The following is a 17,101-nucleotide window of genomic DNA, read 5'->3' as shown; positions in this document are numbered from 1 at the left end:
CTAAAGATTCAAGGGTGATAAATGCCACAAATATAAACAAAGAAGGGAAAGTAAATTAAATATTCAAATAAGCTTCTATTATGATGATTTTTGTAAGAGTAGAGGTAGGAAAGTCACAGAATCATTGGGGTTGGAAGGGACATCTTGAGATTATCCAGTCCAGGAGGCCACCAGGGGTCTGGCCAGGCGTGTTCTGAAGGTCCACGGATGGAGAATCCACAATCTCTCCCCTCAACCTGTTCCAGGATTCAGCCAAAAACAAAAAGAAAAAAAGAAAAATAGGGATTTTGGTGTGTTTTTATAGGTGCAGAGAGGATTTTCTGTGGTTTTGCTGTATTCCAGTTTGTTGGGCAGCACTGGGGAGATCCTGGCTGTCTTCAGTCCTTCCCAGCAGGAACTGATCCACATCCACATCCCCTGGAGCCTTCTCTTTCCAGTCTCAGCTTCTGCTGACACCAAGCTGCTCCTCCAGTCCCTCTGCAGTAAATCCACGGATTGTTCTGGCACTGGGAGCCCGGAGCTGGACCCTGCACTCCAAAAGTGGCCTCAGCACCGAGGAGCGGCTGCATTTTCAAAGAATTAACCTCACCTGCCCGATTTTCACAACAAACTGTGGAAAGTACCTACCCCAATTTATCCAAGTGCTGTAACAATCTTAAAAACTCAGCTAGAAAGAAAACATAAATGTTTTTGTTGAAGACACGATGAGATTGACAATTCTGGAACAACTCAAGCACTCAAGAGTTCCTTTGAATGGATTTTGTCTTGGCCAACGATGCCCTGGTGAAGTGAGGGACGTGTGTTTTAACTCAAAATAAATCAAATCTGCTCCCCATTTTAAGAAATCAACCATTTCAATGGATTTCCGAATGCTTTTCCACATTATTCCACCCAGGTTGTACTGGACCAGCCAGCTCCCATTTTCCCAACACCCCCTGCATCTGTCCTGTCACAGGATTTGGGATGAAAACTGAGGATGGATCAGCCTCAGCAGGGATCCCACTGCTGCCTGCAGCCTCCAGGGAATTCCCCTGCATGGGATGCAGGATGTGGGGCTGCACCCCTGCATGGGATGCAGGATGTGGGGCTGCACCCCTGCATGGGATGCAGGATGTGGGGCTGCACCCCTGCATGGGATGCAGGATGTGGGGTCAGGGCCTGCCCCTCCTGGGGCTTTGTCCCCTCTCGGAGCTGCTCCCCAGCCTGAACTGACCTGGGGAATTCACCAACCCAGCCTCTGACACACCTTTGGTGTCTCCATTCCTGGGCAGGGCAGGAGTGCCCAACCCACCCTGAGCAATGACAGATTCCTGAAAATCTCCCCCATTTCCCAGCCCCAGCTCTGATTCTGCACAGGCAAGCTGACACATTCATCTTCAGGCACAAGCATCCTTATTTTTTTTCTTCTTCGAGCCCCACACGGCTCTGTGATTTCTGCTGCAAACACCAGATCTCCATCCTAATTATTATTCACGTTTAAGAATTCAGATAACTTCCCCCCCCCTCTTAAGCACAGCTCTGTGTGACTCTACCCCACAGCTGCTGCTGCTGCTTCTTCAGAGGAATCTTAAAGCAATTTGCACTTGCTTTGCAGGATAAACCTCCCATTGTGTGCTGTTCCCCAAAAATCAGCTTTTCCGGCAGCTGCCTGGAGATCTGGAGCTCTCAGGACTGAGGCTGCTGATGTCCCACATTTGTCCAAGTCAGAATTTAGCTGAAGCACCACAAATTCTTGGGTCAGAAGCAACCTCAGAAGCCAAATCTCTAACAAGGTCCAAAAAAATGCTCTGAGGAAGTTTTCAGGTGGCTTTGGGTGTTTTAAAATACGTCAGCACCTCCCCTGGACAGCCCAACGTGTTGTGGCAGGAGGTTTTCCATGGAATCACAGAGCCACCAAGGCTGGAAAAGCTCTCCAAGCTGTGGGCAACCCAACCTTGTCCAGAAACCCCTTGGACACCTCAGGGATGGGGAATCCAAACCTCCCAGGGCAGCCCCTGCCCACGTTTCACCCTTCCCATGAATGAATTCCTCCTGAAATTGCTTTTTGTGGAACCACAGAATGCTTAAAGGTTGGAGAAGACCTTTAAGATCTTCAAGTGTCATTGTCAACCCTGCACCAGCACCGTGTTCAGCACCAAACCCTGTGCTCACGTGCCACGGTCCCGTGTTTTCTGGGCACTTCCAGGGATGCTGACTCCATCCTGTGTGTGCCATTTCTCCTGGGCAGGTCTGGAATCTGCATCCCTGACTCTGTGGAGAGGGATTATCTGCCTTAACATCGACGCAGTGGTTTAAAGCCACACACTTGTTTTAATCTGAATTTTATGCTCGATTTTGATCTCTTTTTCTCCATTGCAGGAAAAGCTCCCGGCTGCCGGGGCAGGCGCTGCCATTTGCCTCTCAGGGTCACTTCAAAAGGCATGGCTCCTAAGGAGCAGCTGCATTTCCCCACCAGGAACCCAGGGGCTGCCAAGCCCTGCTCATTTCCATCCCCGTGCACAGCCAGCCCTTTGCTCCATGCTAATGTGGGCTCCTCAACAAAAGGAGCCACAGCCAGCCCAGAGCTGACCTTCGCATTTGCTCCTGTGATCTGGATGGCTCCAAGTCTGTTTTATTTGCCTGGTGGCTTTTTTTTTTAAATTTAATTTTATTTTATTTTATTTTTGGGGATGAAAAGCGACACGTTAATTCCTAAGAAACACGCGCAAAGGAACAGACCAGGAGAGAGGAGCTGCTGGGAGCCGTAGTTCCCTGCCAGACACACGTTCCACCGAGTTATTCCCATTCCCCCAGTTTGTAAACAGCAAGGAAATCACAATTCTGTTTCCTCGTCATTTTTAAAGCTCCGTATTTACAATGTGCTTGTTTCACATCACATTTCGCATCCGTGGGAAAGGGCGGGATTGGGAAACAAACAACGAAATAAACTGAACACCCTCTCTTCAGTGCACCCGGCAAACGCTGCCCTGCTAGCATCAGCTCCTGGAAGCTCGCTCAGAATTCCTGCAGAAAAGCCAGGACACAATTCCAGAGGAACCAGCTCCTCCCAGGCTGCTCACAGAGCCATTGGAGAAGTTCACAACGCCCATCTTAACCCTGCAGAAGCGACGCTTCCAAAACCACCCTAAAACCCACCCCCAAAAAAAAAAAAAAACCCAGAACTGTGCCTTTGTGCTCTCACCAGGTGTGGGAAATAAGGAGGAAAAGCGCAGGATGGGCTTTTAAATGAGGAAAGAAATTGTGCTTTGTCTGCTAGCCCTCTGTTCCTCGCAGACTGATGGCAGCAGATGCAGGATCCCCTCCTCCTCCTCCTCCTCCTCCTCCTCTCCTCCTCCTCCTCCTCCTCCCCCAGCAATGGGTTCTGCTTCCCTGGCAGCCCGTGCAGGAAATCCATGGCATCGAAAAATCCATGGCATCGAAAAATCCATGGCATCGAAAAATCCATGGCATCGCCCTCCCACCCCAAACAAGCAGCAGCACCACCAAACCCCCCCATGGCATTCTCCAGCCACAGGCAGAGCAGAGCAGTCTGGCCTTAAAATACATTTCTGGAGAGCAGCCAGGAGAAGAGAAGGCACTTGCAGCCTGGAGAGCAGCCACAACGTTTAACACTTAAAAACCGGGTATTCGTCAAGTTGCTCTTGTATGAAATGGCCTTAAAAACAAAAAAAAAAAAAAAAACAAAAAAAAACCAACAAAAACCCACACGCCAAAACCTACCCCTCCCCAAAAAAAACCAAAAAAACAGGCCAAGAGTCAAGTGGGGAATTTTCAAGTTCATGTGTTAAGGGGATAAAGCTGATAGAAAATCCTCCCCATTCTTGAGGAAAGCCCAGTTCTCAGGATGTACGTGAAAGGAGAGGGGCCATCTGCTCCGTCTATAAATCAGCATCTACTTTATCAGAGAATGTTTTAATTTTACAGCAGACTAAATAAAATAAATCATCCCTATCACAGGCCACGGGGAGACACGCGAAATGTGGAATTACTCTAAAAGACATCAAAGACACGGTTTGGTTGTGAACCTACCCCACAACTGCTCACCCACCAGTTTCCTCAGGGATTCCTCACTGATAAATATCTCCCTCTTGCCTCCTCTTACATTTAAGCTTAAGGGTTTTTTCAGCAGCACAATGTTTTATTTATTTTTTATAAAATAAATAAAAATAAACAAAACACCCTCTTGCACTGATATCTCCACAGCTTTCAAAGCAAAATTCCTTCTCCCCCATCACAGACTGGTGAGCTCAGCTAAGAAAAAAAAGAAGGTACAAGAGCAGAGCATCCTTTGGGGTGGAAAGCAGAGCTGGATGTGCTTGCTGCTGCTTTCACCATAAACACTGCTGCTGCTTTGTTCTAGCTTTTTAATATTTTATTTGGTTTTTGTGTGCTCCATTTTATGCTGATTTAACAGTTCCAGCTGCGCGGCTCCCTAGGCATTCTCCATATTCATAATTATTATTATTGGATAAACATGTAGTTGAGTGGGGCAACAGATGATATGCAGATAATTTTTTTTTTTAATTTCTTTTGCTTACTCCCATTTATTTCCCTTGGGTGGGGGGGAAACCTAAAAAAAACCTTTAAAAAACAAAAAAAAACTAAAAAAAAAACAAAAAAAAAAAAAAAACAAAAAAAAAAAAAAAAAGAAAAAAAGGCAAGGCGCTTTCTGTGCCCTCCCACAGGCGAGAGCGGCGGTGTGGAGGTGGCAGGGAGGCGGTGGCACTGCGATCGCAGGGAGCAGGCTGGCATCAGGCTGGCATGCCAGGGTGTGGCCGGGCGGGATGCGGAGCGAGCGGCTGGGAAGGAGCGCGACCCTCGCCCCTGCGCAGACCCCTCATTAGCGCTCCTCTTCCTCTTGTTTTAATGAAGCAGGGGCTCAGCAGCGGCGCGGTGCCGCGGGAGAGGCGGGCACGGCTCGGTGGGCATCGATGTTAAACAGGTGGCTCGGGCTGGGCAGCAGCCCTGGGGACACTGGTGGCACCGCTCACCGCCACGGCCACCGCCACCCACCCGGCCGGGATGGCTTAAGGGGATAAAGATGCTCGGCGCGGGGAGGTGCCGGTGCGGAGGAAGGGATGGAGCAGGGCAAGGACAGCTCCAGGGAGCGCCGGGGCTCGGACACGGCACCGGGAAAAGCCCGGAGCGCTGCCAGCCCAGCGCCGTGCCAGCTGCGGGGTGGCGATGGCACGGCCAGCCCGGGATGCTCCCGAGGGACGGGGAACCAGGGTGAGGAGCACACGACAGGACGGGACACGGAGAAACGCCGGGGGAGCCCAGCGCGGCTCCGGAGCGCTCCCCGGGGAGCGCCGGCACGGACAGCGCCGGGGACAGACAGACGGACAGAGGGAGGGAGGGACGGACAGCACAGGGATGGAGCTCGGAGCAGGGATGGACAGCACAGGGATGGATAACACAGGGATGGATAACACAGGGATGGACAGCACAGGAATGCAGCTCGCAGCAGGGATGGATAGCACAGGGATGGACAACACAGGGATGATAGTACAGGGATGGACAACACAGGGATGATAGTACAGGGATGGATAACACAGGGATGGATAGCACAGGGATGGACAACACAGGGATGATAGTACAGGGATGGATAACACAGGGATGGAGCTCGCAGCAGGGATGGATAGCACAGGGATGGATAGCATAGGGATGGATAGCACAGGGATGGAGCTCGCAGCAGGGATGGATAGCACAGGGATGGATAACACAGGGATTATAGTACAGGGATGGATAACAGGGATGCAGCTCGCAGCAGAGATAGACAGCACAGGGATGGATAGCATAGGGATGGAGCTCGGAGCAGGGATGGACAACACAGGGATGGACAGCACAGGGATGCAGCTCGGAGCAGGGATGCGGCTCGGAGCAGGGATGCGGCTCGGAGCAGGGATGCTGGCTGGGGCGGGGCCGGCGCAGGTGTGGCCGCTCCATCCTGCCGCTCCCAGCCCACCTGCCGCTCCCGGACCCGGGCGGTGGCGACCCGGGCGGTCACCGGCGGCTCCCGAGCGGCCACGGCGGGGCCACCGCACCAGCGCTCGCGCCCGGGGCCGCTCCACAACGGCAGCGCCCCGCGCCCCTCCTTTTTCTTTTTTTTTCTTTTTTTTTTTTTCCCCCTCTCCGTCTCCCTCTCCTCCTTCTTCTTAAATTTATGATTCCAGCCTCTCCACGGCGATCTCATCCCTCTCGCCCTCCCCGGCCGCGTCCGCGCCCCGCGGGCGGAGGGCGGCGGCCGCGGGAGCATCCTCGACACCGCCGCCGCCGGCAGCATCCCCTCCGCGCCCATTGTCTGCGCCCCCCGCGCACCGCCCCGCGGCCCGGGGGTGGGGGGGGGGGGAGCCCGGCGGAGCCCACCCCGACCGCAGCCGCCCCCCGCGGCCGGCCGCGCACCCGCCGAGCCCCGCGCGGCCGCGGGGTCCGCCCGTCCCCATTGTTCGCGGCGCGCCGGCGGCCCGCGTACCTGCGGCTCGCAGCAGGACGAAGGCGCAGGGCAGCACGGCGAGCGGCAGCAGCATGGCACCGGCGGGCCGGCCGGCCGCGGCCCGGGGCGGCGGGAGGGCGCGGGGAGCCGAGCCCGGCGTGGCCGCTCGGTGCGCTCGGCGCGTCCCGGCGCCGCCGCGCTGAGTGCCGGCGCGGCCGCAGCGCGCCGCGATCCCTGCGCCGCCCGCGGCCTCCGCCGCGCCAAGTAGTGCCGGGCGGCGGGGGGAGCGCGGCTTTGTGCGGAGCGAGCGGCGGCGGCTGCGCTCCGCGCCTCGTGCCCATTGTCACAGCACCGGCACTGCTCCCTGCCGCAGGGCTGCCTTAGCGGGCCCTGCCAGGCTGGGCTGGCACGGCGCTCCGGATGCCTTCTATTCTATTCTATTCTATTCTATTCTATTCTATTCTATTCTATTCTATTCTATTCTATTCTATTCTATTCTATTCTATTCTATTCTATTCTATTCTATTCTATTCTATTCTATTCTATTCTATTCTATTCTATTCTACTCCATGCTATTCTATTCTATTCTATTCTATTCTATTCTATTCTATTCTATTCTATTCTACTCCATGCTATTCTATTCTATTCTATTCTATTCTATTCTATTCCAGTCTAGTCTAGTCTAGTCTACTATTTATTATCATAGAATCGTTATAGTTAGTAACGCATTATTGTGTTACTATAAATTGTATTATTATATATTTTTATATTATTATATTACATTACATTACATTATATTATATTATGTTATATTATATTATATGACATCATATGACATCATATGACACCATATGACATAATATAATATAATATAATATAATATAATATAATATAATATAATATAATATAATATAATATAATATAATATAATATATATATTATATGACATTACATTATATTACACTACATTATATTATATTATATTATATTATATCACAGCATATCATATTATGCCATATTATATATTATATCATATTACGTTATATATCATATCATATCATATCATATCAATCATATCATATCATATATCATATCATATCATATATTACATTATATCATATTATATATCATTATATATCATTAAATATCATTAATTATCACTTTATTATTTATTATCATTGCATCATTATGATCACATTATTATATTATATAATATATTTTTATCACGATATATTATACTATATTATTTTATATATAATTATATATTTTTATATTCTATGTTTACATGTGTTATATATATTTATATATGCTAGATATGTTTATATATACTATATACATGTTATATATATTTACATATGCTGTATGTATTTTTATATGCTATATATTTTTATATGTGTTATGTATATTTATATGTGTTTATATATACGATATACATGTTATATATAGATATATTATAAATCTATACTATATACCTGTTATATATAGATATATTATAAATATATAGATATATTATAAATCTATAAATATAGATATATTTTTTGCAGCAGAAAGCCAAGCTTGCCCTAAGAGTATTTGGGATAAAAACCTCAGGAAGAAATCCCCTTTTATCCTGACAATAATTCGCTGATTGCCACATATTATATATCATTTTTATTATGAAGAGCGCCGAATTTGCAGCAATTATCACCCAAATTTAGGAGATTAAATCTCCGTGAGCTCGGCCCAAAAAGAGAAACTCCCGAAGAGAGCAAAGCAGGGTTTGAAAATATTTTTATTTTCACTGACGTGGGCAGAGGTGACAGGGCAAGGGCGACGGCTTCGGGCCTGCAGAGGAGATGCTGCAGTGGAATTTTGGGGAGGAATTCCTGCCCCACCCTCGGACCCTGGCGTCCCTGTCACCTTGTCCAAACGACCCTTAGAGCATCCAGAATCAGAAACTGAGGCTGTTATTGTCACAATTTTTATAAGCCGAGGGGTTTCCATGAAATCCCAGTCGTCTTCGCCGCAAAAATCAACAAAAATTCACCAAAAATCCAACAAAAATCAACACAAGAGTCAAATCCTCGCAAAGCAGGAGTATTCCTCCGTGGTAAACAATAGGTTTGGAGAGAACTTTGCATCAATTAGGGCAGCTCTTCTTCCCTGCGAGCTGACATCCCCAAAATAATTCCCCAAAAATTGCAACAGAAGGATCTTTTCTCTTCAAAATACTCAACAGAGCGAAGGCACCAAGTGTCTAGCCTGAACTGAAGCCTCCAAGTAATTTAAAACCAAAATCATGGGTTTTATGATGAAAATCCAATGGAGACAAGTCCCAGGCATATCCAAATGGAATGAGGTGCTCCGAGTACATTACCTGACACATTTCCCTTTTTTTTTTTGGCCATTAACAGAGGTTTATGGGCCATGCCTGTGCATTTCTTTTTTGTTAATATATAAAATGAAAAGGGGGAAAAAAATCCCATCAATCAATAACTGAAGTGCAAGTTTCGGTTCCTGACTTCACTGGGTACTTGGCATAAAAGTGAGCAGGAAATTTGAAGTTTTCTGCCACATTTAAAAGCAGCAGCAGTGGAACCTGTCAAATTAATTCCACTTCTGCTATGCAAATATAATAAAAGTGAATTTTAACCATACAGGCATTTCACAGATATTAGACCCAGATTTTTAAACCACAAAGCAGAATTCTCCCTTATTTGTAAGCTCAGGAAAAGGAGCAGAATTAGGGGATGCACCTCAGAATTCCTCCTGGTCAGAGGGGGATTATTCTGTGCTCTGCAGATGTTTATGGTGATGGATAACAGCACTATGCAAAATGACCTCAAATCAATATTCTTCACAGCCAGGCAATAAAGGCAGAGATAGTCCCCTGAAACATCCCTCTCTTTGCCACGGATTATTTTTAAAAATCTTAATATAGAAGAAAAGCAAGAGTATCTCCCTTTCCTTGTTTAGACAACATGGCTCACAAAGATATTCCTGTGCTCCGGTGGTGACATCAAGCAGAGGCACGAGGGTGAAGTCATCAGAACTGCAGAGGTGAAATTACAGCCCAGAAACTGGGAATCTGAGCACTCCAAAGCTCTGCTCCACGTCCACTCCTGAGCCTGACCTGGATTTCTCCCAAATTTCTGCTTCCCACGGCCAGGGGGAGGTTCCCTGCCCAGGGCTGGGAGGATGAGGATGTGGAGCTGTTAGTCATGGAAATAGCCAAAAAAAGGCTGTTCCACCTCACGGCCCTGCTCTGTCACCCTGACTCACAGCTCACATGTCACCCAGCTGCTGGCATTCCTGGAAGTCACCTGGCACTTGTGGGAATGCAGGAAATTTTCCAGCTTTGAAGCTAAAATGTCACATTTAGCACGCACGCTTCCATGTGTAAAACCTTTGCACGCTGCCACTGTGCAGGAAATGTCTCATTTTAATATTTTTAACCTACCCAGTCAACTCTGGTGCTTCAGTTCAGAGGAGAAAGGGATTCTCAGCTGAGCAGAGTCACAGAGATTAAGAGGGATGTAAAGAGTACATGAGGATTAATTGACTGTTCTCTTCCTCTCTTCCCATGGTGTCACTGGTTTCTGCTTCAATTTAAAATTAAAAGGTATTTAAAGCACCTCCATCACCCAGTGCCTCTAAATAACAGACATCAGCATCACTAATACCTGCCTATTTTAAAAGAACAGCTGTTCTAGTTGCTGCTTTTATTTATAATAATATTTATTCCAAGCCTCGCCATTACATCATGTGCATTAATGCAAGTGTAAAACCAGTGTGTGCTAAATTAGCATAGAAGAGACTAAAACAAGAGGGTGTCTCATGGTAGCAAGCAATAAAGGATTGTTTTAATTGAAAAAATCCATCCCTCAGTCTGCTTTGATTTTAAAAAGTATAAATATGCCTGGCAGGAATGTTCAAGCACATGTGAAAGCTCTGAGGAACCACATTCTCTGCACATGGAGCTGCACTGCCAGACCCACACTCGGCAGATTTATTCCCCAAAATTGCCTCTGAAGCATCGATGACCAGTGGACTCCCTTTGAAACTTAATGAAGGTTCCCCCATCCCCCAAAAGTAAAGAGCTATCCAAAAAAACAGCAAAAAGAGAGTAATTTACAACTTTTTGCTCCTCTCTGTCCTTACCACAGGGAGTTCCTTGCCACTCAAAGCTCCAGAAGATGAATCCACTGGAGCAGAACTGTGCTTTAATTTTTCCTCTTGCTGAGAGGCAACTAAACAGGATTATGCCGATTGCCCACAAGGCAGGCAGGTAGGCAATCATTCCAGGAGAAAAAGGAATAATTCCATTTTTAAATCAGCCCAGAGCAGAGCTGAATGTTTCCCCAACATTCTTCGGTTGTGACTGGGTTTCAGGCACAGAAGAATAAAACTTGTAACAGAATCTCACTCTCTGACTCTGCGTTATGTCAGCCTCACATTTCTCTAAAAATATTGTGGAGAGGATAAAAATATGAGTAAAGGAGTGTTTCTATTTTTGCATAATGGTCTTAAGATGGTGCTGAAATGCAGTGAGAGAAAAAGATCCTGGAAAATTGTTGCTGTTGAGGCAAAAACCATTTTTTCTGGAACTGAATACATCCTCTGCTCTGTTACCAAAGCCTGGATGGAGGCTCTGGGATTTACAATATCCAGGTTGTTTTGAGGCAGCTTCCCAGGCACATCTGGATGCTGAAATTCAGCCATGAAACCTTTGGGCACCACAGCTGGAATTAAATCTTTGCCATCACCAGTCTGGGGGCACAAATTCACTCGTGAGCATCACCCCCAGAGCCCAGAGCAGCTGCTGCCCCTCCAGCCCTGACCATGACTTTCAGAGCTCTGTCTCAGGGATCTCTCCCTGGCTTTTAGGGTCAGTTTTTATTGCTGCTGCTCTTGTGCTCCAGGGTGAGTTCAAGTGATATGAAATGATTTCCTAAACACAAGATGCTGCTCCATGGACAGGTTCCTCACGTAAAGCATTCAACAGTAACAGATGTGGTGGCTTTCATCTCCACGTCAGGGCTAGGAGGCCTCAGGTTGGCATGAATGCCACCAAAGCCACCCAGATGGGATCAGGAGAACATCTTTAGTGTGGCTTTAGCTGTCCTCACACAAGTTTCATCTCTGATGAGGAATTGTTGGGCGACAAATCAGCGGCTCTGCGCTGGCAGGAGCGGTGCCAGATGATGTAAGATGATGCATTTCTCTGGCAGCTGCCTGCCATCTGCACAGCTGCTCCAGCCCCTCCTGGAGAAGGGGAAAAAAACCACCACAAAAACCTTTGCTGTTGCCCAGGATCCTCTTTGAAGCCATTTAGATGCCAGTCAGGTGGGACAAGCAGGGACAGAGGCTGCCTGTGCAATCAGGGGGTCCCCAGGGTCTGTAACTTGTCTGGATAAATCTCCTGGAGACAAACACATCATCACCCCAAAATTCAGCTCAGCTCGTGCAGCCTTTCCAGCAGCAGCCCGGGCAGGATGCTGCAACTCAGCACGCTCCCCTGTCATTTCACATTTCTCATTTTACAAACCCTGGTTTCCCCTCGTTGTCCTGGGAGCCCAAACTCGGTGTGTTCCACCAGCCCAGCCCTGCTGGGGACACAGCCAAGGCACGCAGGACAAAGTCACCTTGGCTGAGCCACGCAGGAGTTTGATTGAGTGACGTGTCTGGTGCTTCCCTGCAGGAAAAGGGAGCTGGAAACAGAGCTCCCGAGCCCCAGCTTCAACCACGGAGCACAAGGCCAGTCCTGAAAGCAGCAGGATGGAAAGAAATGCAAAAAACCCAAAATATCCCTTCCCCTATCCCTTAAGCCCTTCTCCAAAAGCTCCATTACAGCAATGTGAGTAATTAAAACCTAAGCTGTGATTTGTCCTTTCAAGTGTATTTAATGTTACAAACCCTTTTTTTTGCCATTTCAAGGTTTGTTTCTTGTTTTTCCAGCTCCAGATTAGAAGGGATGTAAACATTTCCCTCCTCAAAGCCAAGCTATTCTGCAAAGATGTTTTTTTGAATGAAAGTCACTGCCATTCCACAGCCCACACTCCCTATGTATTTCCCTTTTTTAATTTTTTCTTTTTTTGAAGCCTAAACCAGCCCCTTGGGCACGCTAACACTCAGCAGTGTATCAGAGGAAATGACTCACGAGTCCAGGGCTAATCAATATCCACACTGCACTCCATCCCCAGCCATAGCACCAGCACATTAAACACAGCCCATGCAGCTGGGCTTGACTTTGAGATCAGCTTTTATTTTATAAACAAACACTTAACAAAGTTGTTGCACTGAAGGAAATCACTTTCAATGTTTCAAATCACTTTCAATATTTCAAATCACTTTCAATGTTTCAAATCACTTTCAATACTTCAAATTTCCATCTTACGTGTCTGACCAAGCTTCACTTCTAAAATAATCCCACGGCAAAAGACCCTCCTGGCGCTGCAGGGAAAGGATTCTGTCCTAGTGGCAGCCTGGTATTTCCTATTTTTGCTACCAAGATCAAAATATTCAGCAGAGAGAGCAAAACTGTTTATTTGTAGGACCTTTAAAATGCATATGGAACATGCATCTTCCTGCAGGACTCTTGTTGAACACATAAACTGCATTTTTAAACCCCATGAACTCCTTTTCTTCTGGGGCTCTTCCTCCTCCCACTCTTCTCCAAGCTTTTTGTAATGTCTGTGAAGTCATTCATGCCATTGAAGATGGAAATGTGAGAAATGGTTTTTTCCCAAAAGTGCTTTCTATGATGTAATCCAAAAATATTCCAAAATTGGGAAACCTACGTGAAAAAGAAGATCCTGCTTAATCCCAGGTTCATCTTCTGCCCATTGCCCCATCTCTGATTTAACAGCAGGGGAAAGCTGCAGAATAATTCATCGTGGCATAAAGGGTGTGTGCTCTCACTGCTGGCACAATGCAATCTCCCAAATTGTGCTCTCCATATAAATCACAGCACAAATGGAGCGAATAAAAGGAAAATCCAATAGCAGAAGATTCTGTTTCATGTTTCTGTGCTGCGTTTCCAGTTCATTTAAGGGATACACGGGGTGAGGTGTGGTGAGCTGACATGGGGCACCTCTCTAGAACCAGGGCAGAATCATATTTATGATCAACCAGGTGACAGCATTGTTACCTGGGACTGTCAGGGTGTTTTTCTCACTCTTTTCTCACTTCACAAGGAAAAAAAACAACCATTTTCAGCAATAACTCATTGCTGAAATACTGCTGTAATTTGTCCCTGGATTTTTAATTTGATATCTGATTAATTTAAGCTAAAAGTACAACTCACCATATCTTTTCCTCTAATGCAGCCCCAGGGTTGGGATTTTTTGCATAACAATCCTTTGTCCATCAAGGCCTGCTTTCTACTTTCTTAGCTGAGGAGTAATTTTGTATTTCTGGAATAAAATCCCAGTTGGAAATTGGTGCTTACCCATGAATAGAGGCATCATTTTCCCTGCTGTCCCCCTCCACCCCCAGCAGCACAAAGTGCCCTTGTCAGGGCAGAGCTGGGCGTAAACAAGTCCCAGATGGGGGCTCCAGCACATCCCTCCCTGGAATACTGATCCTCGATGGAAATCAAAGATGTTTTTGTGGCAGGAAAGGGGGAAAACGCTCCAAGGTGTGGGGTTGGGCAGGCACTGAGAGCTGCCAGGTGCCCGCAGTGCTCCAGGCATGGCACACGGGGAGGCTCAGAGGGATTACCTGCCTTGGGCCCGTGCCAGGGGATGGATCAACAGCACACTTGTCATGTAGGACATGATGGGAGCTTTAATGCTGTTAATTCATGGCAGGGGCTCAGGGAGGCAGGAACTCTGTGCTCCATCAGGGTGACAGCAGGGCCACAGACGGGGGCACAACGTGGCACTGCCAGCAGCACCAAAAGCTCTGCAGCCTGAGGAAGGATCTCTCCAGCCTGTGAGAACCCACAGCTCTGCTGCCAGGGGCAGGAGAGAATTCCCACTTTGGTCTGTGTTGATGATTCCCCCTGGTTTGTTGGAGGCAGGAGCTGCAGGGTAAATCCTGCAGGGAACGTGGCTTTGCTGGGAATTCACACAAACTCAGCGCAGGTGGCTCTCACTTCAGACTGGCAGCTTTAAGCCTCTTCAGAAAGAACAACTGTCATGGTCTCCTCACCATCATAACCATTATTCACTTTTATTTGATGTGGTTACAGGTGGAAAAACCGGGGCTGGGGAGCTCAGGCAGTCGGATTTCAGAGGCTGAACAGACCTGCTGAGTCCTGGTGCTCACTAATCCATCGCCTGCTGCCTTCTGCTGTGACCTTCTGCAGTTCTTCACAGTGCCCCAGCCTGTGAAATGTTCCCAGACTAATTAACCAAAGTGTTTAATAAAGAACGGGGCTGTTGCTGGGAATTTAGCATCTCATTTCTGAAGTATGGCGTTACTGAGTGTATTCCTGAAATCAGCCATTAATTCAGGCAACACATTTTCTGGCGTTGGGAAGATAATGGCTCCCAATTTTCCTTGGTTTAACCTCCCGCAAATCTGCAAGACTTTCTGCAAGAATAATTTCCACTCGAACATTCCCTGACTGAGTTGTCGTACTTTCCAGAGAAACCAATAAAAAACAAAGAAAAAAAAAAACAGAATGGAATTAAAAATGGAAGGTTTCTCTCTCTCAGCAGAAAGGGACATAGGCCAGCTTGGAAAAGTCCAGGATTTGTTATAAGCAAGCTGCATCCTGGCAGTAAAACCCAATTCCAAACATTTGCCTGAGCCAGAACTTTGCTGTGTTATTATGGGGGTGCTCAGAGCAGAAAATTTGTCAGATTTACCACAGCCACACAAAAAGTTCCTGCAAGCAGCTGCACCCGAGGTTTCTGCCATTCCAGCATCCACAAATAAATGGGGATGGAGCAAGCTCCCACCCAGCTCTGGGAGCTGTGGAAATCTTGAATGCAGGGATAGCTCAAAGGTTTTTTGGGGCAAACAAAAAATTCCAGTGCCTTGGTGGAGCTCTGGGCTCCAGTGCAGCTGCTGGGATGCAGCTGCTCTGTCTCAGTGTCTGCCAGCTCCGGGGGCTCCTGGAGCTCCCCAGGGCTGGCCACCAAATCCTGCTGCCCCTCTGCTCTCACAGCCCCACTGTCAGAGCTCCTGGCAGCATTCCTGCCTTTCCCCGGGAATGGAGTCACCCCGTGTCCTGGCTGTAAGATCAGCATGGATTCTATTGCCATCTCTTGGAGGCTGGGCAGGTTTCTTATCTCTCCAAAGAACAATGTCTCCCTCCAGGAGAGATCTGCTGTTCATGGCCATTAATGACTCCCTGCATGATGGGAAAGTTCCATCAGCCCACGGTGAGATGCTCCACCCAGGGGGAGGAGCCAAGCATTCCTACCTGCAGAAAATCAGCATTTTTGGGACACTGGCAGCCCTTTGCTGGATTCCCAGAGGAGAATCTTCTTCCCTGCTGCATCCCTGGAGGAAGACCAGGCCCATCAACTCCATCACCAGACTCCAGAGAAAACTCCACCCTTCTCCAGATCCCCGCTCCAGCAGCATTCCATCTGCCCCTGGACTATCACCAACCCCCTGACTCCTCAGGGTGTCAGGTTCCCGACTCCATCACTAGTTTTGTTTGTACTAATTACATTTTGTTTTATTTCATTTTTTTCCCAAGTAAAGAACTGTTACTCCCATTCCCATATCTTTGCCTGAGAGGATCCAAGGCTCCAAACCCTGAGCCCCTCTCACCAGCCCACTCAGATGTGAAAAATGCACATTTTATGATTGGCTTTTTGCAAATATGATGATAAATATTATATGTGTAATGTTAAAAACTTATGCTGTATTAATTATCTTAAGTAGTGTTATTAAATATAGTTTTAAGTTCCAACATAATGTTAAAATAAAAACTATATATATATAAAATAAGTTTTTTTAAAAAATGAAATACTCACTTCAGAAAACACCTAAATCTTCCAAAAGAGAAGAATTTATGGCTTCTTATCAAAAGAAGGTAATTTCTTCAGGCCTTGCTCAGACTCAAGAACACCACAAAGATTAAAAAAAACAATTAACATACAACAAACAAAGTTTCTTATTTTAAATAAAATATATACATAACCATAAAAAATATATAAACATACAAGTGTATTATTTTAAAATAATTCCTTTATCCCCAAGTCATACTTTTCCTAACTTAATATCCAAAAACATCCAAATGTCTGTAATTCTTTACTTTTTATTGTCTTCTAATTATCCTAACTCTTATTACTCTAATTATATTACTATTTTTATATTGTTATTAAACTTTTAAAATTTAAAAAACCCAAATAATTAGGGTTTTTCACAGAGGGATGAATTCTGATTGTTCCATTCAGGGTGGAATCCAGTGTACAGGATCTGGGGTCACCCATCAGCCTTCCTGTGACATTCCTGGTCCTGCCCTGCTGCTTGCATTTGTCCCAACAGGAGCTCAAAAAAAAAGGAGAAAACTGAGATTTCACATTTACAGCCTATCTACAGCCCATTGTGTCCTTGTTATTATCTGTGAGGGGAAAAAAAAATCCATTAAAATTTGGAGGTGGGAGATAAATAAATGCAATTATATTTCTGGATATCAGCAGCAAACTCCTGACAAAGTTCCAGCGTTGTTTTGGTGCTGGGGATTAGCTGATAGTGTTAAAAAACAAGGCTGAAATAAAGAAA

General features: G+C 46.6%; 2 protein-coding genes across 6 annotated transcripts in view; both read right to left on the bottom strand.

The window, feature by feature from the left end:
• Positions 1-6,610, bottom strand: part of NCAM1 (neural cell adhesion molecule 1) — a 94,195-nt gene extending 87,585 nt beyond the window's left edge. For all 5 annotated transcript variants that reach the window (XM_021529990.4, XM_077788028.2, XM_021529992.4 and 2 more), the window contains exon 1: positions 6,473-6,610. In XM_021529990.4, the coding sequence (XP_021385665.3) occupies positions 6,473-6,527 (55 nt within the window). In that variant the 5' untranslated portion in view covers positions 6,528-6,610. The remainder of the gene's footprint in view (positions 1-6,472) is intronic.
• Positions 1-17,101, bottom strand: part of HSPB2 (heat shock protein family B (small) member 2) — a 486,398-nt gene that overhangs the window by 195,524 nt on the left and 273,773 nt on the right. The gene's annotated exons all lie outside the window — the stretch shown is intronic.

The sequence above is a fragment of the Lonchura striata genome, chromosome 24 (genome assembly GCF_050655825.1).
Source record: "Lonchura striata isolate lonStrDom1 chromosome 24, ASM5065582v1, whole genome shotgun sequence".
Lineage (NCBI taxonomy): Eukaryota > Metazoa > Chordata > Aves > Passeriformes > Estrildidae > Lonchura > Lonchura striata.
The sequence above is the reverse complement of the archived record's forward strand: the minus strand, read 5'-3'. Positions and strand labels throughout refer to the sequence as shown.